The 26,783-nt window shown below is 39.2% G+C and overlaps 1 protein-coding gene across 6 annotated transcripts in view; it reads left to right on the plus strand.

Moving 5' to 3' along the window:
• ARFIP1 (ADP ribosylation factor interacting protein 1) overlaps nt 1-21,499 on the plus strand; it is a 44,189-nt gene extending 22,690 nt beyond the window's left edge. For 5 of the 6 annotated variants that reach the window (XM_040600277.1, XM_040600302.1, XM_040600258.1 and 2 more), the window contains 5 exons: nt 185-294; nt 4,971-5,192; nt 8,666-8,823; nt 11,848-12,022; nt 19,863-21,499. In XM_040600277.1, coding sequence (XP_040456211.1) covers nt 185-294; nt 4,971-5,192; nt 8,666-8,823; nt 11,848-12,022; nt 19,863-20,018 — 821 coding nt within the window. In that variant the 3' untranslated portion in view covers nt 20,019-21,499. Of the gene's footprint in view, nt 1-184; nt 295-4,970; nt 5,193-8,665; nt 8,824-11,847; nt 12,023-13,090; nt 17,162-19,862 lie in introns of those variants that run through there. The other variant, XM_040600286.1, reaches the window with a different exon arrangement.
• Nucleotides 21,500-26,783: the final 5,284 nt, after the last annotated feature.

Consider the following 26,783-nt stretch of genomic DNA (forward strand, 5'->3'; position numbering starts at 1 on the left):
TCAGTTTTAAAATAATCTTTTCTTTCTGGAATTGATTTTGAAAATCTGCATATTTTTCTCAAGTTCTTACTGTCGCCTTGTTCTGCTTTTGCATGTTCAATGGCACAAATCTTCCATACCTGCTATTAATCCCTTAAAGCAAAAATACCCAAGGCCTTGATGATTTACTTTGTGTCTGACATAGGGGGCAGAGCTCAACAGAAGAGCGGACCTGTTGTGTTAGCAGATGAAGTAAAGAATCCAGCAATGGAGAAATTGGAATTGGTGAGAAAGTGGAGCCTAAACACTTACAAGGTATATATTTGTGTGTGTGTGTATAGATTCTAGAAGCGAGTTTGCTACTAGATGGCACTAAAGCTTTCAAAGTATTGGACTACTGTATTAAGGCAGTGAGCATCAGCAAGAATGCATAGAGAAGGCTTAGTTTTCTTTCAAGTCTAACATTCTTTGTAAGCATTTTTAAATCTTTGGTTTTAAGTGGAAAATCTTTCCATAGGTGGTATTGATTTAAGAAGGCAAAGAATGTTCCATTTCTAATGTCCCCGTCAACGTACAGAATGTACAGATTTCAGGACTGATGCTTATAATTAAATCTTTTTGCTATCTTTGAGTTGATTGCTGATACAATAAAATTTTAGCTGATGGGAAAAAGTCAGGCCCACTTACAAGTTCCATACTTGTTAATTGCTATTCTGATGTTTTTGTTCTGTCTTGGCTGATTGTTTTTTCTTAGTCTTGGAATTGTTGCTTTGATTCATGTGTGTTTTACTCTTGATTGGTGCTTCTTTGTGATCAATTGGGATTTGATGAATTTAATAACACAAGAATAAAGAAAAGGTGTTTAAAACACAGCAGTTTGCCAGAAGTGACTCTCATTAAAAAGCCATAGGATAAGGAAAAATTGTCAGGGAATACATTACTGTCAGCAGTTCTAAGCAAAGACCAGTTTTGAAAAACAGCTTTTTGTTATGCCTGCAACTTAAACGATATAGGTGTGGACAGATGGGCTGTGCATCGGTGGGTTCTACATCAAACCATGAGGAAAGGAAGAATCTGTGGAAAAAAAACTTACCTTCTAAAACACAGGTCTGAATCCCTCCAGTGTTAAGTCCAGATAAGGACTTCCTCCCCAGTGAGGTTGGGAAGCAGGGATGGAGGCATTCTACCCACTAACAAATGCTTATGGTGTTCTTTGTGCCAGACTCAGAAGTTTTTGGTTTGTTTGGGTTTTTTATGTCTAATTAAACAACTTTTAGAATTTGTACAGAAGTCTTGTCAGCTGCTCCTGGAGCATGCTGTGGTCCAAGCAGAATATGTGCTGCTCGGCTGAAGCTGTTCTTTAAAATTCACTAAGAAACATTGACTCTTGAGATTGAATCTGCTATACCGCTATTAAATCGGGAGAGGACTTGACCTTATTATCTCTTTTTGGTGCCTTAATTTAGAAAAAAAAAATGAAAAAAATTCCCCTTGTCTCAACTGCAGAATGATTGAAATTCACTTATGTGAACCAATAGCTGGAGGACTAGTGGAAAATGCTGGGAAAAGTGGTCTTAGATCCTTGTTTAGAATGTCATTTCTTTGGCAGCAGTCTTTGCAAAGTCTGGATTTTTAGATTTCTTTCTTGGCTTAAACCTCCCCCTCCTTGAAATCCAGTATCCTGCCAGTTATGGCATAGCAAACAAAGAATAAGACTTTCAGAAAACTAAATGAATCTGTATTCTTGAAATCTATATGCTAGAAGTTGTTTTCCAAATATGCCTAAGGTAATAGGTCAGTTAGTCTTTCTAGAATCCCATACTGACTTCTTGTGTGTGATTTTTTTTTTTTTTTTTTTTTTTTTTTTTGAGGAGGAATCGGGTTGTTCAGAGTGCACGTATGAATTTATTCTGAATTGAGGGAGCATCATGCAAATGTTCCTGGAGATGCCATACACTTGAAAACACTTTGTATGTAGGCTACAGACAAAAAGCATATTTGATCTGACTAAGGACGGTATTTCAATTTGTGGACATACTGGCTTGCTTTGGTTCCCATTAGGAAGTTCGTGGGAAGAAGTCTACACCTTAGCTCATAATAGCTAACTGATCATAGGAGATGCAGATATAAAGGATAGGAGTAAATGGTTGGTGGAGGGAAGTCAGCGACTGAACCCCTCTGAGCTGAAACCCGTGCTATACAATGTTCCAATTTGGCAAAGGGTAGTCAGTGGTGAAACTTGCTGTCAGGAAGTTCTTTATGAATCTGACATGAGTAGTTCCTCTGTCGTGATGTCTGTATTGGGAGCTGTGAAACGCAAATTACTAATACATTCAGAAGTCATACCCATCTGTGAAAAGATGATTAAGTATGCCTTCGTATATATTGGGTACCTTGTTTTTTGTCCCATATGCATTTCTGTGAATGAGAAACAATCCCTTTTGTTAAGGCTTATTTTTTAAGAAACTGTTTCCAATTGAAAAAATCACAGGAGGGTAAAGCTGCTCTTCTGCCTAGTTAACCATGCACTTTTGTAGACTGTATTTAACTTTTCCCATAATTTATAACTTAAGATTATTCTGTTGCCTTTGCAGCTACTGTCCCTCTTCAGTCTCCCAGTCTCCCTAGTAATTGTGAGTTAGCATCAAAAGAAATTGCCCTTCATTCCATAATGTAGTGGCAAGAGCTTTTTCTGTTCCTTCCCCTACCTCCCCCTTTGGATGAGAAAGGCATTTTCAGTTTAGCAAACAGACCTAAGCACAAGAAAGTTGTGACTTTTCCAGCAATTCTAATAAAAAACTTACCTTTTTGTTTTTCACGTAACTTCTTAAAATTTGAGGGAGGAAAAAACCCAATATACCTGTTTTACAAGCCTTTCTTTAATGCTGGGCTGCTAGTGGAACATTTATTTCTCAGGCGTGTCCAGTAATGTCTCTGTTCATCTTTTAACATGTGCAGTTTTAAATATATTTCTCTTAAATGTGTTTTGGTGGTGGTGTTTTTTTCTTTGAGAGAATTACACTTTGCCTTGTGTGACTTTCTGAGAAGCATGGTCTTACTCGGAACAGCGTTCTCCTTTAGAACAAAGCAAAATGGAATTAACATGTGGAATTCTCTCCATTTGCTAGTGAAACTATACAGCAACATGTGTGTCTGTACTGGTCCGCTTAGAACCAGAGTAAATCAAAATAGATAATGCATCTTCTCAATTATTCTTGTTCGGTCTCAGTGTTCAACTTCAGCTACATCTCATTTTAACGAAGTGCGTAGTGTAAGTCTTTGCAATTACTAGTTTTTCCTCACTTGTCACTGCTGTGGTTTTGGTTGTAACTTCTGAAGCAAATATTCCTTGGCTGAAAATAATTCTTTCCTTTGTAATTTATTCTTCCTTCCAAAAATTATCCTTTCCACGATTCAGATTTTTGTCTTGCATTTCCATAGGAGGAGGTGTGTGTCTCAGCTTTTTTGGAAAGTAGCCAAAATTTGTCCATCAATTCCGTAGCTCCTAGTGAAAGGCTGATTTATGCTCTGACCACACTCATTGCTCAGCTGTGTTTTGTGTTTTCTGTTGCAGATGTTGGTCGTAAAGTTGTATTCTGTATTGATAAGAATTGTTACGCTCTCCCAAATTTCTGATTCTTGACAGGCAAATGTCTCCTAGATTAGCTGTGCTCTTTCTTGCTAATTGGTTGAATCTAATGAAGTAGCCCAAATAGTCTGTACCTTCCCATCTTAAGCTTATGAGTTATGACCAAGTCATTCTGCTTTATCATTCTTGAACAGACCTGAAAGTTCTAGCAGGTTAAACGTGTATCTCTTTTGGATGCAGGTAAAGACTGGACTAAACTAAAGTCCTTGAATTTGGAAACCCTGGGAAATCCAGTGCTGTAATGTATTTGGGGAATTTATTCATGTGGGACTTGGTTATCTCTTCACCTCTTGGGACCACAGATCAACTTCAAGTAGCTTACTGTAGCAGTAAATAATTCCTGCTTTCCATAGAGAAATTGTCTGGCTTTGCTAGACATCTGCTTTACAAACTACTTCTCCCATGTCTTGGTCAAGGGGACCCCTGGGGTGACTCTCGGGAGGCTCACTGCCAGGCTGGGCTCGGATCTCTGGCAGAGAAGGTGTCGCGGATGAATGGAATGTGGTGCAGCCTGAGCTGTCACAGCCCTTGGCTGGGTGAAAGTGCTTACAGCCTTGTCAGAGTGCGTTCTCTGCTCACTGTGTTAACGAACTGCAAATCTGTTAAGAATATGACTTGTGACAGAAAAGAAATAGTGTAAGTCTTTGGGACAATCAGCTCCACTTCATAGATGTGTTAATAATGAGAAATGCATTTTAATAGTTTTACATACTCCTCGATAGGAGTTCCCAGTTTCCCATTCAGCTTTAAAAAACATGCAGAAACCCACCACCTCCTTACTTTTCCCGCTCCACCCCCCAAAAAAACCCCACACAACCACCACCAACAAAAAACCCCCCCACACCACCCAACAACAACAACAAAAAAAAACCAAATCAAAATAACATTTTTGGAAAACATAACATTGGATGATCTGGAATTGGATGGTTAGTAAACAAAGCCCAAAAGATCACTAGCTAGATATTTTTATGCAGAACTAGTAATACTCCTGTTAACTGACTTTAATGCAGTGGGCTAAATTACTTCTTTTAACTTAATGAGATTCACCAAACCTGAAAAGAGATGTGTTCTTTTACTTGAGAAACAATTAGTTATGCTCTTGATTTGCTAACTTGAATATTCATCCTAGTAGGAGTTGAGACTTGTCCAACTGTTCTTGCTGAGTCCTGATAAACTTCTAAAGACGGTGTTGTTTTTTCAGTTTGTTGTGCAAACTTATATTGGGAGGAGTGATTGTGAAAGAATCGTGTAATTATACGTCCCTTGAAGCTGAAAATGGGTGTATGCTGTGTTGTCTTGAATATATTTGATTCTTAATAATTTAAATTATTTTTTTCCATAGTGTACACGTCAGATCATCTCTGAAAAATTGGGTCGTGGCTCAAGAACAGTAGATCTGGAACTAGAAGCTCAAATAGAAATATTGAGAGATAACAAAAAAAAATATGAAAATATCTTGAGACTGGCACAGACGCTGTCCACACAACTCTTCCAGATGGTACATACCCAAAGGCAACTTGGAGATGCATTTGCTGACCTGAGTTTGAAATCATTGGAACTTCATGTAAGACTTTTATAGTATTAAAAAATAAAATGGCAGAGATGAAGATAAGCCTAATTGACCCGTGCAGGGTATATAGTAGTTAGCAGCTACTTTTCTAAACATTGTTGTTAACGATACATTACATGCTCTTTGTGTTAAAAGCTTCTGTAATTCACTTCAAACTATAGGAAATTATGGAAAGTACTGTAGTTCTATAATGTTTCTTAAATGTTTACCTTTAGCTGACGGTCTGACTCAAGAACCGACAACTTTTCTTTGTATAGAAAAATGCATCTTGCTATTAATTTTGCTTCTAATGAAATGTCATCAAAGTGTTGCAGAGTGTTACGTCATTTCAATTACAGGATGTCTTTGGGGAGTTTGCCTGGGAGTAAGTAGAATAGGGCACGTTACTTCACTTGTGCACATTGAATGTGAGTAAATTATTGTTCTGTAGCATATTTAAGCATTGAGATTTCATATCAAAGCCTTTTTTAATCAGATTTTTGCCACTAATAGGACTAATGTCTGTATTCTTATGTGGTTGGAGCTTCTGAGAGACACTCGATCTTTAGATACCTGCATTTGGGTTGTTATGATTCCTTGGTTTAGAAATGTATGTATCACTGGCACTTTTTGTGCGATTAAAAAAACTGCCGTAAAGGGAGGGAAGGGTAGATGTGTACAAACCGTAGTAGCTGGCTTGCTTCTACATTGATTGTTCTGTAGTTCCAAAGTTAAAGCAATTTGATAATGCTACCCATGCTTTGGAAAACCAGTATAAAGGGGTTTACTGATTCCATAAAACATAGCTGCTGAAACAGCCCAAATTATCTTTGTGATTATTACAGCTAAAACATCTGTCTCTCTATTTTTCCCTCTTCATGAACATCTATTCCCGTTGAGTGTCAAGGGAGGAGATGCAGCTCATGCTTGCACAGAGGAACCTTAACTGATAGCTAGCTCAAAAAATTTGAGGATCCTGCAGTGGAGGACAGGAACTTTTAATATTACAGTCTGACAGATGAAAATCTGTGAAAGCAGAGCACTAAGAAATTAAATCATCTGCTAAAGGAAGAAGTTCTTAATAATCAGTTTACTCCTGACACACATATGGGCATGTGGTTTGTGGCAGAACTTAGTGATTGTTATGAAGTTTGTGCTGAAGCTGGGTGTTTCTTCTGAAACTTGGATTAAATCTGGCATCATGCTGTTGTTTAAAGAGTTTTCTTTTTTCTCTTTCTCCCCCCGCCCCGGCCCTGAATAGTTTGTAACTTCTAAAAGGAATACTGTTCTTCCAGGTTCTTTCAGCATCTTGTACTGGTCTTGGAATTTGTTTCAGTCATTCATCTCTTGTGTAGATTATTGAATGGGGCTGTTGATGAAAATCAAATAAAGGTTTCTGCTGTAATAAAAGTTATCTAACCTTTGCCTCTTGGAGACTTGCCTGATGTTTGTCTCTTTCCTCTTTGTGTTTCCCCTTTGTTTAATCTTTACTGTATTACCATCTGTAGCCTGGCCTGTTCTTCTTGGATGTTTGGATTGCATTGTTGCCTCTAAAACTTGTGAAAGACTGAAAGTAAAATTTCTGAACAGTTAGTCTTTAATGTTTAACGTGATAACAGTATATTTTTTTTTAAAAACAAAAAGACAACTAAAAAAACCCCCACCAAAATCTGCACCACTTCTTAAGGTAATATTTCTTATTTTTTACATGATAACAAAATGAGATCTCAGTGTGGTATCTGCAGAGGTATTACTTAATGTGAATGTTTTGCTGTTTCTCTTTTGGATACAAAGATAACTCCTGGTTCCAGGCTCTTGTGCCTCTAATTACACAGACAAATGAATTCCAATTTTAATTGACCTGTGCATAGAGTATGAACTGAGTATAAACGCTTTGATACAAAAAGGATTTCCTGTCCATTTCATAAGAGGTATCTGCAGAGGTCCGGGACAAAACTCAAGTTTATAGGAAAATGTAGGACAGCTTTGGTGACTAGCGTGTTTCTTAAGTGCTGCAGGCCACTGAAGTCCCATCCTTAGCCCCTTCCTTTGAATTGGTAGCGTTGCTTATTTGGGTTTGCGATGACCTGGGTCAGAGGATCAGCTGGAAAACTAATTGCAGTTTTGCCTGCAGGAGGGAAAAGACGGGCCTAGACACTGCAGGGGCAGTCCTACTGGTGTTGTCTCTGCCTGTATGCCGCTGTTTATTCCCTGTGATAGCCTCCTGTGTTACTGTTTAGCTGGCAGTGTTAGACCAAAACCAGCTGAAAATAGGCTATTTTTTTTAATTTCAGCAGGATCTGTAATGGTTTGGCTGACTGCTTTTGCCAGCCCAGCAGCTTTGCAAAGCAAAGGTGACAGGTCTTTAGAGGTGTTTACAGGCCTTAACTCATGAAAAATTGCCCTAAGTTCTCTCCTTATTTTTTTTTTTTCTTTTTCTTCAAATTGCGTGCTTTCACTGCACCTCCTTTTCTAGAGGATTCTTTCCTTACCCTCATGAGGTCATGAATGTTAACATGAAATATCATTTGGCTTTGGTGTTCGTGTCCTTGTCAGATGAAGGGAAACTGGGAGAATACAGCACTTCTGAGTCAGTTGTTGGCAGGGTGCAAGCCTAAAAAGACCAAGTTCCAAATGTGAACCTAGTGTGTTTTACAGCTATTACAACCAGAGATTGTACTCTTTTGTGAGAACTCCCATCTGCAGAATATGAAGATGCCATATGGATGACATAAATATAATAATTGGTCTCATTTGGCATCCATGCATTAGGAAAATCTTTGCAGCCTTTGTCAGGGCTTACGCTTCTGCTAGCAAAAAGACATGAACAAACATATATCTAAATGTGACTTGGAAATGCCTTGGAAATAATTTTGCGCTTGTCACTTTAGAATTCATGGCTGAGCTACATTACAATTTTTATTTGCTATCCATTATAATGCTGTGCTCTTCAATTATTTACAGCCTGTGAAACTGTGATAGATGTTGGGGCTTTTTGCAGTGCCCTTTTCCAGAATGTAAGAATAAAACTTAATAGCTAATTAATGCTGTGTGCCCTTGTGAACTTAGTTATATTACTGTATTTAATGTAGTGGTGTCTCTATTGGTATTAAAGCATTACCTGGACAACCACATGAGAGATCCTGGATTAAACCCCTGCTGAATGACAATATAAAGATTACATTAGCACTTAACTTTTAAGTAACATTCAAGATTTCTGAGTGCAGGAAAATCACATTATAAAATAGGATTTGACATGATGCGTGGTAACAAAATTGTAAACCATAGTTTACTGATGTTAGATCATTTCTTGAAAACTGGGAACTGAATATTGTATTGAAATCATATCTGTTTAATCATAACCATACCCAAATAGAAGTGAAAGAACTACCACATCTGTACGTTTGGGGTTTTTTATATGTAGTTGCTGATGAATGTTATGATTTTAAATGATCTACAGTTTTGTTTTCTCTGCTCTTTGTTTATAGGAGGAGTTTGGCTACAATGCAGATACGCAGAAACTTCTAGCTAAAAATGGAGAAACTCTTCTTGGGGCTATTAACTTTTTTATTGCCAGTGTGACTACATTGGTGAATAAAACAATTGAGGATACATTATTGACTGTGAAACAGTATGAAAGTGCCAGGTAGCTATTCTATGTCTAGCTGTTTTCATTATGAACTAATCTTCAGGAAACAGACTTTGTATCAGCTTAGTCCTTGTATTTAAGTGACTAACCTGTTAGATAAAAACCTTATAACACAACTTTCATATAATTAAGATTTACAGTTAACTGCCTTATTGCACATATCTTCAGATGTGTTGTGAATATTCTGTTGTAGACTTAATTTTACTTGTTAGCTCTAGGAGTAATAATAGCTGTTTTCTCCTGTGTGCTAGATTAAGCTGGCTTTCTAAGCAACGTGACAGTGCAACATTAACCCTTTTATCCAGGTACATTGTAATAGATAAAATGATCTCTTTGAAAAACATTTAATCTTGCGCTTCTGTTGATGCACAATATGTGCAATTCACACCAGTTTTTTTCACGCAGAAGTTGCAGGCTTGGTCACAAAGGGGAATATAAAAAAAAAGAATTTCTTTGTTAGTGAAATCATCTAGCAGTAGATAAGGGAGTTCCTGCCCTGGAGAAGGTTACTTTCAGATGTGGCATGGTACTCTAAAGCCAGGTTCCCTTTTCCTGCCAGAGTTTGGACCTGCGGTCCTTTCCGATGCCTGGTTCCATTTAGACTTTCTTTCACTTAATAGGACAAAGTTGTGTTTCTTTTAATTTGCCAAAAGATGCAGTTTATGCATGTAATTTTTTGTGATTATTTTTTTTTAAGGTCAAAATTTGCAAGCCACTTGAGTTTTGAAGTCATCCACCTCCCCACCCCTTAAATTGTTCTGTTCTAGTGCTTATTTATAAGCAAAATAATGTTATTGTTATGATATTTAGGTAAACTTTCAAAAGGCATGAAAGGCAGAATTAATATGAATATCGTGTATTGTTTTATTTTTGACACTAAAGCATTTAAAAAAAATTGAACAGCCAACCATTTCCCACAACTTCCAGGTATTCCCTTTGAAAATCTGTACAAAATAAATCTGCTACAATTGTTCTTGCCGATCATTTTCATTACCTGGTTCTTCCTTCCTGAATTACCTTCATTACTTTCCTTTTCTGTTGATTTAAAAAAATCAAGTATTTTGCCACTTCAATAAGGCGAATAAATGACAAATGTTCTTTACTTGCATAGACAGTCCATCATTTTGCTGTGTGAAAATAGGTCACATTTATTTCTGTTCCTATTCTTCCCTGTCCTGAGTTGCACTTCAGCGTTCATCTGTTTCCCTCTTCTGTCAATTCCGAAAAGGAAACAAACCAACAGAGAGTCAAGTCATAAGCTCTAAATCAAGCCTGAGTCATAGTGGCAATAAGAATCGGGAAGAGCCCTGTGAATATTACTCCGTTTACCTCTGAAAATACTGTATTTTGTTTTGGAGCAGTTAGACCAGCTGAAAAGTTGTTTTTCATAACCAGATTTTAATCCTGATTGATTTCAAGTTTAAGAAGCATCTGTGAGAAGGCATATTTGAAAAGCCAGAAATAGGTTGGTTTGTTCCATTAAAATTGCCATCACACGCTGGTGTGGTAGGCTCAATTATTTGAAAGCTGCAAAGAAGTATGGAAGGAAGAGTGAAGCTTTGGGCAGGGCTGCCCATGACCTTGGAGTGATGGGTATTATCTGTTGCTTCACCTGGTCAAGTGCTAGATGGCTGTGAACAGAGGAGTGCCTGTTGCACAAGAGAGGGAAGAGAAAACTTAGGAGGCCGTTACTACATTTGTCTTACTCGTTTGCAGTAATGTTATAAAATATAAAATCGTTTATCTGGCAAGGATCCAACATTTGGTAGACTTGCATGTAACAGTGGAAAGCAGAAAATGAATTTAGTGGTACAGTCTTCAAATGACTAGCATTCCATAGGTGCTTTTCCCACTTATAAATGCTATATTTTGATTAATAGAAAGCTTGAATTAAACTTGGAAAAGAAATAATTGGTGTTTTCAAATAGAAAATGAATATTCAAACTGATTTCTATATTTAAAAAATATAGAAAGACTTTTTTTCCCATTAAAATGAGAAAGAAGGTATGACTGGTTCATCTCTATGTAATAAAATGGTATACTCTAACATGGAAGGATATCAAGGAGGTTCATAACTTTTTAAATAAATAGGTTGTATAAAAACTAGCTTGTTTAATTAAGAAATTGTTAGGTATCTGGGGGCAAGAGCTTGTACCCTAATATAATTTATTTTTTTTTTGCTAGGAGTATCTGGAATAGATAATTTAGAGAGAAGGAGAGTAAATTAGAAAATATTTTTCATCTGTCTTATCTGGAAGTGGGATATATATCTGGTGCAGAATTGGCTTAAGTACTTAGATGGCTGTTAGTCTTAACCTTGTGTCTTTCTCTTCGCCTGCCTCCTTCAGTGGTGGTAGTGATCCAGAGAGTCTGACTTGTCTAGGAAAATAAGATAGGCCCTCAGCAGAGTATAAATAACGCGTCATCTTTTTACAGCCTGTTTATCCATAGGGCAGACAAGTTCATGCAAAACTGTTTGTGGAAAAACTGTAAAAGTGTTCCAATTAATGCATACAGAGAAGCCTAGAGCATGCTGAAAAAGCCTTGGGACGAGGTTTGGTGTAAGCGAGCCATTGCTCAAACATCTGCTTGAAGGGCATGTCCGGCTGGTGGTGCTTCTCTTGCTCTCAACACAAACTGTTCACTGAACTAATTCAACAGCAGAAGAATAACCTGGGGGAAAAAGCTAACTAGCTTGATCTGGGTTACTAAGCTGAGATGTCTTGGGAAGGCTCTGACCACTGAAGCCAGCACAAAACAGGGTTGGGAGCATGTGGCTAAGACAGGAACAGAAGAGGGAGGATGCTTGTTGAGGCAGATATATACAGTGTACTTAAGGGTGTGGTTTTGTTTGATGAATAGGAGGAGGGGGGAAAAAAACCCTTGCCTAAGTTTTTTATTTTTTCCATACTTGACTGTTTTGTTCATCTTCTGTTGTACTTGGCCCTGTATGTGAGGACTGTTTTGAGACACTTTGCCTTTAGATATTTTTTTTTTCCCCCTCCTCCTCTTTCTTTGCAGGATTGAATATGATGCCTATCGAACAGACCTAGAAGAGCTGAATCTTGGCCCTCGTGATGCAAACACTCTGCCAAGGATTGAGCAATCACAACAACTCTTTCAAGTGCATAAAGAGAAGTACGACAAAATGCGTAATGATGTATCTATCAAATTGAAATTTTTGGAAGAAAATAAGGTAAGCTATGATTTCTGATGTTACGTTTAGGAGTTTTGTCCTGGAAGTTTCTGCTTTGCTAGAAATAATTTAATTGTTAGATCTTAAAATAGATCTTAATTTAAAAATAGCGAGCAAAGAAAGCAAGCTGAGTTTTCTGAGTTCTTGCTGTATCACTGGAGGACATACTTTGAGAGCAGGCAACCTTAAAAGTCCGTATCAAGCTGCTCCAGCTACAAATGGCAAACATTATGGCCATTTGTATAGATTCTTGTTGATATGGGAGCTTCCAAGTTTGGAAAAGCATTACTTTTCAAGTTTATTGCACTTAATAGTTACATGAGTCGTATAACTACTGATTTAAGATTCAAAGTAATACTTATGTTTGACAACACTGTCGTGGAGGGTATGTTCAAAGAAAGTGAGAGAACTGTAAGGGGACATCTTCAAAATTAAGCTTTCTTTAAACTCATAACTTGGAACTGAGAAATACATTTTTCTATAATTAATGCCCTTATAGTTTCTTAATTCTAAACACAGCTCTTGAACTGTTGGTTTTAAGATATATTTTTTTCTCATATGTGTTTATTCCAGCCATACCATTTAATCTATACCCTGTTCGTGATCGAGAATTGTCATACAGAAAACACTTTTAACCTGTGCTTTCTTTGGTAAAACAAGCCTTCTAAATTGTTTCTAATTAGATGTAAAAATGGTGGTCTTTCAAGATCTGGTGTTTGTTCATACTCATAGTAAATGAAATGGTTATAATTATCTAAGGCTATATTTCCTATGTCTTCAGAGGGAGGAAAATAGGATCAAAACTTACATAAAAGGTAGCAGTTTGTTAGTTTGTCAATGGCTAGCAGTGGGTTAACATTTTCAGTATGAGTTAATTCATATATTTTAACGATCTCAATGTAGGTAACAACTGCTTGTCAGAGAATTCAGGAGTGGCCCCAAATGACAACAGTAGCAAACCGTGCTGCTTGCATGGAAGGAGGAGGCTTTAAGGGAAAATCACAGCAACAAGCTAAACAGATTAAAACTGATTATTGTCAATTCTTGCATATATTATCACATGTGCAGTTACATCAGCTACTTAGAATAAAGATGGAAGACAGGGAAGAAACAGAAACCATCGACAGATGAGGAGAAGAAGAAAAAAGTGGAGAAAATCAACAAACCTTTTGGTTTCCAAAACAACATACGCTAAAAATGTAGCTTGTGAGCACTGTTACTTCATACAGACATTTGCATTAGGACCAGGGATCTGGAATCACAGCCTTTAGGAGTTGATGAACCAGATAATCAGATGATTAAAATCTGGTATTGCCCTGACTTTCATTTGTTGTTCTTGCTGAACTTGTAGCCCATTGACTTTCAAATTGAAAAAATCCATATTGAAATTAATTTTCTTGAACAAGCTGAAGCATAGTCTGAATGCTGATACTTTATGCATAAATTTTAAAATGCTCATAAAACCTGAGTTTTAACTGTGTTAGGTTGAAAATGGATATACTGAAGGTGTCTCCCCTCCTGCCCCCCCTTTTTTTAACATTCTAGTAAGTTGTTTGCTTCTGTTGAAATTGTTTGATCCTTCCAGCTCATATCTTTATAGCAATTCTGATGCTCAAGTTCAAACAGCACTTACCCTGCTGCTTCTTGGTTTGCATTAACTGTATAGCACTGATCAATTTGTGTTCATATAGATAGGAAAACTTCAGAGTGAAAGCATTTTATTACCATTTTGTACAAAAAAGTTTCCACATTTTTTTAAAAAACTAAATGAGGCAATTTAGAGAACACTAAAGAAACTGGCTTCCTAGTGACAGTCTTGAATTAGATCAAGCATCCTGTTAGCAGTCACAGCCTACAAATTTTGTTTCTGAAAGAGATTGTTTTTTCCTTCCTGCCTTTTCTTTTAGATTAATACAGAGGGGACTTTCACATGCTTAAACCTTTTTATCACTGGTTGACATTTCTCAGTTTTGACACTAAAGATGTCAAAATATTTACTGAAGGGTGTATGTAATTTTGTTCCCAAATAAGCCATAGAAAGGACTTCCTTTACAGTCAACTGTTGGCTTCAATGTAATTTTCTACTGAGAGAAGCTTTACTTTGGTGTATTCTGTTTATTGTATAGGATTCTCCATAGTAAACTATATATAATCTTAATCCCAATCCTAAATTTTCATTTCAGGGGCACTTTTTTTTTCCCAGCTCACGTCTGTCTGTGATAGTTTTTGTTCTGTGCCCGGAATGCTTCCTGGGGTTTAGTGGGAGGCAGTGGTTATCTGGGAGATGATGTTCTTACCAATCTGACATCTTCATTCCTTTCTCTTTTGTCCACGATTATTTATTTTTTTTTTATTAATGTCAATGGTGGGGAGCTCCTGTTAGACCTCATACTTGTCCTGCAGCTAGTATTAAGAAATTGGAATGCACAGTTGGTTTGCCAGACAACTCTATAACCATTATAAACATTACTTTTAAGTTTTATCTGTGTACAAAGTGGCTGTGACTGCTCTTAAGTCACTTTTTATATTGTGAAGGATCTTTAACTCAATAAGCATAGGATCAGTAAGTATAGGAACTAGATTTTAATTTAGTTAGATTTAATAATGTCAGATTTTTCCAAAGGTACATGGTGACAATTGCTATCAGCCATCATAATTTAAACATCTGTAAGTACAGCATGTGCCTAACATGAAAGAGGAGAAAGAAAGGAGGAAGATCACAATGGGTACTGCTGTAGGACTGTGTCTACAACAAAGTTGTTTCAGCTGTGGGAACAGTGCGCTGTTTAGGAGAGGGCTTAAACTGAAGACCATATATGATGTGGAAGGGCGATTTTGGTATTGTTAAGCTGTTACAGTAGTCCCGGTGAGGGAGTTAGACTGACCCTGTGTTCTTGGTAACGTGAACCTGCTATTTTGTGTGTCTATCCCCAGGACCATGTTGATACCCATTTAATGAAATGGGAGATCAAAATAAAGGAACATCAGACTGACAAAATACTGGTTTTACTCACTCTCGCAAAGAGCATTTCTGTAGCTTTTAGAAAGCGTGTGTTTTGCAGGCTTACTGTATACAAGGCAAGTGAAGGTTAGTATTTGAGCAGCTGTATCAGGGCACGGCCTTGCCAGGCTTCGTTACAATACACTAAACATGCAAATGTCTAATAGTCAACATTATTAGTATGTATTGTTGTGGTGCTGAAACCCAGATGTGAATTAGTGCTTATTCAGTCTAGTTAGGGAAGCCTTTTTAGGTAAGAAAACGGTACAGTATCCATATATTTTTTTTCTGTTGTAGATTGTAAACCTTTGAGCTTCAAGTCTTGCATGTATTGATACAGGATGTAGTACAGTGTAGTCTCAAGCTTAGTCGTTATCATTTCTGTGTTGAAAACAGAATTGTGTAATGAAACCTTGCCATAGCAAAACAGTTAAGCAATTTAGGGTTTAATTTTTTGATTAGATAAATCAGTTTATGATTATCTCCCAATAAATATGTTTTTACAGTCTGACCAATATTAAATGTTTAGAAAAAAGAAATTGTGTATTTTTGCCTGTCAAATTAACATCAAAACAAAATCTTAGATGTTCTTTTGTAAATGTACCTCCACTAGATGCTCTCAGTGATGTTCCTACTCAAAAATTTTGTCCCGTATCTGGTTAGGCATGGCATATGAGGAGAGCGGGGAAAACTGGGAGGTTATTCAAGCTGTTGCTGCAAAGGAGCTATAAAGCCAGTTTAACTGGCTGGTGGGCTCTGGTCGGTCTGTGTTGCTGCAGGTGTCACCAAACAGCCATAATCGAGCTGGTGCTACATTTGGGGGAAATAGGCATCACGTGATTGCAGTCGCTTTGTGCCTGTTCTTCTGGGTTCGTATGTTAATATTTCAGTTAAAAGCCCCCAAAGGTTCTGAGAACTGTCTTACAGTAAACCTGGGATTGCAAGTTTCTGTCTGTAAAACTAAGATAACAAGATTTCTGTTCACTAATTTAATTATAGCATTTGATCTTGAAATTAGAACTGATCTTTTTTTTTTTTTTTTAATGTTGCTGCAAAGTTGTATTGGTGCTATCCCCAGCTGGCAGAGTTCTGCAAGTAGTTTGTGGCATTGGATAATGAGTGTAGAGCAGCTGCAGTCAAAATTCATAGCTTACAATACTTTTTTTGTTGTTGTTGTTGTTCTTTTTTTTTTTAATTATTTTTAAATAAGGCTGGTGGCCTGTTCTTAGCTTAAAGATTTCTGCCACTAAAAAACTTTTGAAAAGGCATCTTTCTGAGAAAGGAAGAACTGTTATTCATGTCTGTAGTTGAGAAATGTCAAATACCATTCTGTGTAGAGAAAGAAATTGAGTGCACTTCTGTGAGTTATACTTGAGGAGTTTGAAGTTTAAATTCTTGCTTCTACAAATGAAGGCAGTATGCAATGTAATGGAAACCCAGATGACGTAACTGTTTAGACCAAATAACCTCAAATAAAGATAGCTAGGAGAAAGGGTCGTGGTGGTTGTGAGGAGGTACAAACCAACAGAAAGAGTAGAATGGGCGTAGTCTTTTTGGTTGTTGAGATGGCTGGAACAGTCTGAATGAGGAGGCTGTAAAGAAATCTGTGCCACAGAAGATAGGGTGTTCACAGGGAGTCAGCGGGGAAAAGGACTATATTTAAAAAGAAATTAAATGTTAAGAGCATCCAGAGGAAATGTGAAAACTCTAATCCAACGCATAGTGTCTTCTATATATGGAACTTAAGTTGTCTCTTTGGGGCATGCCTGGTTTTTCTGCTTATCCACAAAGTTCAATTTTGAGACATAAGGTTGCCAAGTCTATTATGGGAGTGCTTACTCTGCTCATAATTAGGAACAAATAGGTGTGTGTAGTTAATTAACAAGGAACAATGATTTTAGATGATGTTCAACTGTAAAATATGATGGCTTTTTGACAGACATGCTCGTCATACATTGGAATCCATATTTTAGCAACATACCATTAACATTCTTTGATTGAAAGGGAAATCTTCGAATGCTCCTTTAATGAACAGGTGCTACAGCTTTAGTGCTCAAGACTTGGCCTTCAGCGCTGCTGTCTAACAGTCACTTCAAGGCTTTGCTGAAGGAAAAAAAAAAGGGAAAAAAAAAAAAGCAGTCCCTTCATCCTCTACCCCCCTTCCCCCACATTTGCCTTCTCTGTCGTGTTTACAAAAGTGTTTTTGCAGCTGTGCAGAGAATTAGATTGGGGAACTGATCCAGGTTAAAGCAACTATGTTGTTGTCTGGTTGGTTTTAATCTAGATCTGCTCCCTGATCCAACCGACTGCATAACTGCATGGGTGTTTTGCCAACAGAGGGCTAAGGTGAAACACAGTGTGGAAGTAGGAGTCAGTGGCTGGATATGGGAGTGGGTAAGGCTGAGATTCAGGGCTGAGATTCTTTCACGGGAAGACTGGCTAGGGTTGAACTTGGCTTTAAGTGAATACTTGTCATCCAGTTCTTAGCTGTGACTGCAGGTGTTTCTGCAGTGAACATCGGGTGATTTGAGATGTTACAGCTTTTTCTCTTTTCAAAGAGCTGCTTTGTACAGCGTCAGACAGTTTAAGTGGTCTTTTTCTTGAAATTTAATCTTCAAGTCACCTGAATGAAGCTATGGATAAGAAGATCCCCACATCACTTTTGGGATTTGCTTAGCAATCGGCTTCTGAAGGAGGACAGCAGAAGTTGTAACACCTTGAACTTCTGCAACCAGTTTGATAATGATCACAAAATTTACACCACAGTGATCTGGCTTGGGGGTAGAACCTCATACAATGAGGTAGCCCTGGTAGTTCAAAAAACTCCACCAAAACAAATCTTTTTCAGTTCGAATCACCTGCCTCTACGCTGTCAGTCCCTGCCTCTGTGTGTGTGTGTGTGCACGTGCATACCTGAGCCTAGACCTGGCTGAATTTCTAAGATTATCAGAAAACTTCAGGGCAGTTCACAGAAGCTTTGTGTTAAAAGCTGCCCTAACAAAGTACCAGATTTGGTCTCAAATGGATGAACTTGGGATGGGAGGGTGGGTTAATTACCTACCTTATTTGAGTTCCTATAAATAGTATGAATAACACCCTTGCAGCATTTTAATAATATGCTAGAACAGTGAGTGTACCTCTGTGTAGAAACCCTGCCTTGGATTTTTTGGAGTCTTCCATGTTGATGATGAAAGAATCTGCTCAAGAAAAAGACTGTACCTGCTAAATTTTTTGCTCTATAAACTTTTAAAAGCAAACCATTTATGTTGTTGTGATGTTTTCTACTTGTATGATGTAGTATTTTGGGATGAACATTTTTATAGATAAAAAAGTATTTATATACGTATATTCCCATACAAACTGAAAACCAGGCACATCTTAATTAATGAAATGAGACTATTAGTAAAAAAAATAATTGTATATGCATAAAAGACATTTCAGCTATTAGTGCTGAAAGTTTTATTTACACCTGCATACATGCACGCACACACACACATCCTCAGCCCTTTCTTCTCAAAGCATTTCATTTTAGAAGTATATTATAACATTTCTGTGTAATTGTGTAAATGTTACACTCTTCTAGTGTAACAGCATGTCTAATATATGTTGGGGTTTTTAAAATTGGAGATCTTAAGTGAAGGCAATAAAGTGTTTCTGTATAGAGTTGCATGCATTTCAGAAAGGCGTGTTAGCTGAAGAACCTGTTAAAACAGGCATGGCCAACTGGTAGGCACAGGCCAAACCTGGGCCAAGCACAGTTCTGCTTCCTAGTGTGACAGAAGTGGATTATCCCCTGTGGCTTACGCTGAGAGATGAGGCCGGGATGCAAAACTGGAGTAGAGAAAGCTTCATCTGCTACCTACCACATCCTCCCTTTGGGCTCCATTAGCCATTCTGTTCTGTGTTGGCTACGTGCTGTTGGGCTCGGGGACTCGTAGGCTGAAGACAGGCACAGGGCCACCACCTTAGGGATTTGGGCTCTGACACAAGAGGGGAGTTGTGCTGCGCTGAGAGTGCACCAAGAACAAAAAGGACAGGTTTTGGCTGCAGGAGAAACTGGACAGATGCCTTCTCAGCATACTGCTGTTCATCAGTCACAACTTCAGCTTTACTGGTGTACTAGGATGAAAATGTAGCATTTGTTTAACTTTTACTTCATCAGTGCTATAGGTTGTCATACTAGACTAGAAGAGAAAAACGGTGATGCCTTCCAGCTGCTTTTGTGCTCTTCTCCCCAAGTTCTGCTTACTGCTGTGACCGGTGTGTTTCACGACTCCTTTGCACAAATGTTACAGTGAAGATACTGACTAAGTGCTGTAAATAATCCTGTGTTACAGGAGATAGGCAAGAAATATCGCCGGAAAAAGAATATCAGTTTCATTTGACTTAAGTGTATGTGTGCTGGAAAACGGTAGCTCTCTGCAAGGGGGGGCAAAGAAACAAACTGTATACTTAAATAATGTATTTGTCATGTACTGTCTCAGGGGAGTCCGCTTGGCCTGCAGGTGGATATCTGAAACAGAGTTTTGGCATCTAATTTCAAGGAATCAAGTACTTGTAATCAAGTGTTTGGTATTTGATAACGTTGTGTTGTTCAGTGAATTGCTTTTGGTCCATGCATCCCGAGTTGGTATCAACTGTTAAGCATACTTCATGAAAACTCTAAATCACTTTAATGTTATTCTGTATTTGCATTTTGTATTTGTTTTTTTAACTTTTGTTAAATAAACTTGTATGAAGTCAGACCATCTCAAATACAAGTGTTTTTATATTGCTGACCTGTGATGTTGTTAACATCTGCTTTTTTTCCTCTTAACCTGTCTCTGTCCTTGCCTGCAGGTTAAGGTATTGCACAATCAGCTTGTTCTGTTCCACAATGCCATTGCAGCCTACTTTGCTGGGAATCAAAAGCAGCTTGAACAGACACTTAAACAGTTCCACATCAAATTGAAAACTCCTGGAGCAGATGCCCCATCCTGGCTTGAAGAACAGTAATTGGATTGGAAAAAGAGGACCCAATCTTAACTGAAAATCTTTAAATCTGATAGCAATTAAGGGTTGGGGTTGAAGGACTGTTGTAGTGATTCTTGCACAGACAGCTTTAATTTTTTCCCCCTTTTTATAATACTCTAAAACTGAATTTGGTGGGAAAGTGGGTGATTTTAAGGTAACCAAATGTAATTACTGTCATGTCAAATACAGAGCACTCGTTTTGTATGTAGAGGTTGGTGGTTATTTCTGTAATGGGATGGGGGGGAGAAGGAGGGAGGGAGGGAGGGAGGACAAAACTATTATAGATTTGCACTGACAAATGATGTTTGTGATTTCTGGTCATTTTGGTGGCTAGTCAAAATATTTCCAAATGGAGATTTACATGATTTGTACCAACATCTGGTATTTTATAAACTAATATAGAGAACATCTTTAGTAATTTTCATATGACTTTTAAAAAGGAGAGAATTAAAAGAATATTTTGCAGATTAATAATATAAGGCCTATGTGCAATATCTGCATATAAGGCAGCAGTAGCAGATGGCTCATTGACTAGTGGAATTGCAGCAAACGCCTTTTTAAAAGATGTACCTTTCCCTCATGGATTTAAAAAAAAAAAAACAAAACCAAACAAACAAAAAAAGAAAAACACTAAAGCAAGAATCACTGTCAGTCTGAGGCTTCAAAGCACATATTTTTGCTTTGCACCAAGTGGTTTGCTGAGTAAGGCCAACCATGCAATGTATTAATTTCACTTAAAATTTTACTTTCTCTATGAAACAAATACCGTACTAGCCTTAAATCACAGGTATGTGCCTTTTTCTAAGATAATATTTTCCACCAGTGTACATAATCCAAGAACCTTTCAAATAATGGTTTGTCAGTTCCCAGCAAGGGGAAGGCAACTGTGTAAATGTTGTTTCATTGTACATTAGATCAAGTTCAAGCTTTAGTTGACCTTTGTGGGCAGGTGTGATTCTGAGAGAGGAAATCGGGCCAGTATGGTTTTTCTACTTAATTGACAAGCATACTTTGGTAATAGGAGGGGAGGTAACATGGAGGCTATGTTTTTAATTTCTCCATCAATCATGTAGTCCTTAAATGTAAAATTCTATGTCGGTTTTATCATAGACATTTTAAATTCAATATATTGGAGTCCTCATTTGCACACGTTACGTTGCTTTGTGTTCTATTAAGTAAAATGAAATACTTCAAATATGTTATTTACAACAGTGTGGATTGTATGATTTATGTACTGTATGTTCAAATGCCTTTCAGCTGACATTCTTAGTTTTCAGTGCTTAACACAACTGTAATGTAACTGTAAATCAAACTTTTTAATCATTCCTCATTAAATTCTTGGCCTGACAGAGCCTTCTTTATGTTTTCGTTCTGTCAGAATCTCTTGTAATAGTTCATTATGTTCCCCAGAATGTATATCCTATGTGAATTTTGTATTCATATTAAAGGTGTTTGCAGTCAAACTTGCTTGACTCGTGATGGTTAAGAGCAGAGCTTGGCTTTCGCAGTGAAAGCTTTGTCCCATTTTTCTGAGTTGCCACCCCTGCCCAAGAACTTCTGGAGAAGCGGTGCTAGGTGGTAACACTGATGCTGGTTTATTTCAGGATGATTTAATAGGGTGCAAGTTCAACTTGACTGGAAACTGATAGCGAAACAAACCTTTCAGGATATGTAACTCTTGACTTCAGCTTTTAAAGGAAATTTCTAATGAAGCCATTGACTTCCACTGTGTTTGAATCTTGGCGTGTGTATAGTAACGATGGTGCAAGGCAGAAGTTAGCTGTGTAACTACAGTTGAGCTAGGAAATGCGGATAAGCAGCATGGTAGCAGGGATGAAGAATGCAAACCTGCTGGCTGCAACTGAAATAACCAGCTTTCAGAGCATGGTAGGGAAAGGGTACACGTTGAACATGTGCTGTTGGTTTCTATCTCAGATTCACATGTTTCCTGTGAGGATGGTCCCTGTTCAGGAGGAACTGATCGGTTGGAAATGGTAAGAGTGAACTTGGAATCTGAACTTGGAATGGCTCACGTGTGGCATTGTGCAACCCTCACGCTTTTGCAATGGCTTAAAACTGCTGGAGTCTCCTCACCTGGAAGAAAAGGTTGGACAAAAGAGGGTACTCACTAAAATCTGTCTGCGTATTGTTTAATATCAGGTGGAAGGAAGAATGGTTTCCGTTTTGCTTACTGAAGCGATTGTTCTAATCGATAGCCTCAGTGAGGAGAGCTCTGTGCTCAGCTGGTCGAGAGGGTATTAAGCTAGTTGCCTTCTATAATGCTGTAACTTTATTCTTTGCCCCTATTCAAATATATGTACTTATGAAATAATTCAAGCTCATGTCTTCTAGTTGAAGTTAGCACTTTAGATCTAACCAAATTTAGAAACTTTTGGTTCTGGAGATCACGAGGGGAAGAGACTTCTGAAGCTTCTAATGGGGAGTCATTATGGTTGTCAGGCTTTCTGATACTAACGAAAAGGCTGTATGAATATCTTAAGTTGTAATGCTGGCATTTATCTAGGTAAACAGTTGTCAGGATGGATTTTTTTTTGTTGTTTTGTTTGAAGAGGGGGCCATGCCCACTTAAATAGAGTCTTGTCTGTGAAAGATTTAATCTGTTACCTGTTATCACGTTAGTGCTTATAGTGGGGTGTGAGGTTTCTCAGGAAGAAGAATTTAAAGCTGTTAATATGTTTCAGATATGCTGCTGTAGCTGCTTTACCCAGAGACCAGGGAGCTGTTTCATTCCTCAATGACCATACTGTGATTTATCTGCCCTCCTGGCTGGTTTGAGACTTGTAGCTCCTGTAATTTTGTTTGTATGAGTTCTACAAACAGGTCTTCTGCTCTAAAAACGTTCTTTGACATACATCATGCTTTATTAAGCCCTTACAAAGAACCTTTCTGGTTATAAAATGTATCTATAGTTGTATTTGAAGAGAGGTCTATGCAAGTAGAGTATGGTAAGACACCCGCATCATTAAAGTAACAGCTTGATTTCAATCTTCAGTCGACTGGTTTTCCCAGCAACCTTATCTCTGTTCTGTCTCTGCTTCAAAAAATGATCAAAGTAATATAAAAGGAAAGCTAAATGTTCCCCTCAACTCTGTTTTGAACTGAATGGGGGGCATTTCAGTTTGTATTCTCTGCTTATCTGCTCTTGTTCCTTGTTGTGGTGTTACAAGAATAATAAGGTATTATAATTATTTAGCATTCCTCATCTGCAATTATCATTAGGGTTGGTTTTGGGTGGTTTTTTTTTTTTTTGTCTGGTTATCTTTTCCATGCTGTTTGCTTTATGTGGGGGTTGTACTAGTCACAGATCTTTCAGCTGGTCATTAATCTTTTCATATTTTGTGATTTTCCCCACCCCAAAGTTATCCAAGTACTGGCAGCTGTGACAAATTGAAAGGTGTTTCTTCTTTTTATGAGAAGATCCACAGAGAAGCTGACTTTGCTTGGTTTATATTTTTCTCTCTGTTCTTTTTATTTGGCCTTGTTAGTAGCTATTTGATGTCTTTGTGTTGTTTCAGGTTGTTTGATGCATAGAAAGCACAGTTCTGTGCCTGTGACAGCAGCCTCGTTCACCTCCCTGCACCTATTTCCACCAAGGTCCTTTATCTTTAATTTCTGCCAGTCTTATATGGAAGGCAAGTGGCCAGGTGGATGAGGTGTGGTTTTTGTCATCATGGCAGTAGTTTGAAGTGAATTAAGGAAGTACCTTACGCTGTAGCATAAGAGTAGCAAGTAGGATGGCTTGTGCCTGTCTTGGAGAAGGGCGGAAGTTGACAGAGAGCAGTGGAAAGGAGAAGTGATGTGTTGCTCTTTTGTCAGAGTCCCTATACTGAAATGCAGAGCAGCAGCGTATGAACCTTGCAGAGCAATGGCTTTGGACACAAAAGCTCAATCTCAAATCTTCTGCTTCTTACGGCTGCGCGTGCTGGCACAAAAGCATTACTTTGTACACCTCGGCTGCCCTCCTAAAGGAAAAACAATTAAGAAGGGGGCAGGAGCAGCAACAATTCTGTGCTGTCCACTATTAGTTTTTCTGTTTTATTTCTGTTAAGTACAAAATGCATGTTCAACTTCTAATAATCACTGTAGATTAAAAAAACTTAGTTTTCTGAGCAAATACACTGTCTTATCTCTTTATGGAACCCATTTTTAAGGCAACAGCTATTAGAAGAATGGAAATACTTGATGTTCCAGGAGAAGCAGAAAAAGATTGAGAGTATCTTTTCAGAGTTCCCTTGCATCATCAGTTGGTAGAACTTAGATGGGTACCAGTGTGGTTGTATGATAACATTTCTTAATTAAGTGCAGAGATCAGATATAGACAGAGTAAATCTGAAACAAATTTTTAGTTCAGGTGTGCCCTGTTGCTACTGTTTATGCCAGCATAAATCCATGGGTTCAGTCAGGAGCAGTTCAGCTACCAGCAGTATGTTCCTAGTAAATGGTACTTAAATAGTATGTCCCACTGTGCTAATTAAAAAAATAATTATACACCTTGCTGCCTTTTAAAGAATACTGAAAGCTGTATATTCAAGTTAAATAATTCTAAAAGTAGCGTTGCCTGTTCCATCTTGATTTGCTTTCTTACATATGGGTATGCATCATGGTAGTTTTGTGTGACAGTGGTAATTAATTGTAGGGGTTTGAGAGGTTAACTACTACAGTGCCTGATTTTGAAACCAAAAAGAACTTGGTTCTAATGTGACTGGTGTGTTACAACTAATTTCTCTCCTGCCTTTGTCCAAATGCTGTAGAAATGAGGACACGTAATGAAGATGACTACACCTTTCGTTCAAGTGGTATAAATTGGTTTGTTACCATTAGATCTGTTTGGTTGTTAAATTCATGTTCAGCCTAAAGCATTACAAGCTATTTGTGCTCTACAGAAAAGCAGAATTTACAAAAGACTACTTTTTTTTTTTTCTCTCTCATAAAAGAAGTGATGCCTTAAGAAAAGTAGTCATCTTGAAAACTGTCCTGAGGATTTTGTTAACTAGAAATTTTAAAATATTAACAACAGGACTTGTTTTCATAGTATAGCAACTCATCTAAATGCTATCTGTTCTAGGGAGGTGCATTTGTAGCTTATTATAGGTGGGGCTGTTCGATCTACCTAATATTAAAGTTGCTTAATACTTCCTACTGTAAAGACCTGTTTTCAGATGTTTGTAACTCGGATGAATTTTAGCCATGTGGGCAAAATCTTTGCCTGCTAAGTGCTCACATTTTGGGGGGTGGGCTGGGTGGGAGGAATCAGCTAAGAATTTAAAATTAATTTGCTAACGTTGTGTTTTGGAAAAGTTCTGGGCAAGAAACCTGCAAGGTGAGGAAAAGTTGAGTTTAACTTCACATCCAGGCTTGCTCCCAGGTCATCTGCTGGCCTGTTCGGTTTTGTTGTTGGGTTGTTTTTTTTTTTTTTAATACAATGTCATTACACAAGTCTCTTGTTTGGCTTACTCTTTCCGTCTTTTTGAGTGAACATTTGTGCTCGTGACTGGCAGCAATGAAAACAAGCCTCTTTGGTTCCCACACAAGCAGCTACAGTCCAAGCGGCAATATGCTTCCTTGCTGGCGACCTCGGGGGTGACCTGACACTCTCGAGGAATGTCCATGCTGGCTTGGAGCTGAGCGTGTCCTCCCCAGCTGCTGCTCACCCCGCCAAGCGGAGATGCGATATGAATTGCCATTGACTATTGCAGCTGAACTGTTTTCAACTCGGTGAATTTTGAGCTTAAATGACCAGGTTCTGACATCGCATTCGTTGAATTTTCCTTTGTTTTTTTGTAGATGGAGTGACTCAAACAGGCTCTCTTGCCAGACCAGTAGGTCAGATCTCTGGCTGCAGAACCGCAGGCTGGGATGGTGTAAGCTCCGCAAGCACGTGCCTGGGCTCCGGGTTTGGGGGGCGGAGGAGGGCTCAGGGCCGGAGGAGGGCTCCGGGGTCGGGGGGGTCCGGAGGAGGCTGCCTGGCCTCCTGCTCATCCTCTGGTGCCTCCCCAGCCCCGGCAGCGCAGCCGGACAGACCCGCTGCCAGCCTCCCGCTGCGGCCCGGCGGGGTGCCCGGGGTGCCGTGCTCTCTGTGCCCAGCCCCCGGCGCTGGTGGCTGACGGCGCAAGGCTGGAGGCAAGGGGCGTTCTGCCTCCCTCCCTCCCTCCCTCCCTCCCTCCTCCGCCGGGAAGCGTTTCTGCTCTGCCCGTTGGCCTCCCGTGCGCAGCGCTGGGGCTGCCATCGCTCCTGACCGCCTGTTGACTTGAGCAAAGTCCTTCACGCTTCTGGGGGGGAAACGGTTTTATTGTCCCATCTCCGGGCGCAGCACCTCAGCGCGAGGCGCTTGTTGGCGGTGCCACCTGCGCACGGGGCCGGGCGTCCAGGTGTGTCCAGGTGTCCCCAGGTCCCGGGAGCGGCCCGGCGGGACACGCAGCCCGGGGCCGCTCGCTGACGGCCTCTTCGCCCTGCCCGGGGTCCCCTCGCCCCGCCGGAGCCCGAGCCCGGCCCCGGCCCGCTGCTGGGGCCCTGCCGCCCCCCCGCCCATCCCCCCGCGGGGAGAGCCCGGGGGGCGGCGGGAAGGGGCGAAGGGCGCCAGCCATGGTAGGGAGCCCGCCCGCCCGCCCGCCCCTTCGAGCCGCGACCGGGCCCCGCGGCGCTGCTGTCCCGCTCCTGCAGAAGTAGTTGCCGTGCTTTCGGCGCCGGCCTCTGGTGAAGGGCGTGTACATCTGTACAGGGCTCGGA

The sequence above is a fragment of the Falco naumanni genome, chromosome 1 (assembly GCF_017639655.2).
Source record: "Falco naumanni isolate bFalNau1 chromosome 1, bFalNau1.pat, whole genome shotgun sequence".
Taxonomy (NCBI): Eukaryota; Metazoa; Chordata; class Aves; order Falconiformes; family Falconidae; genus Falco; species Falco naumanni.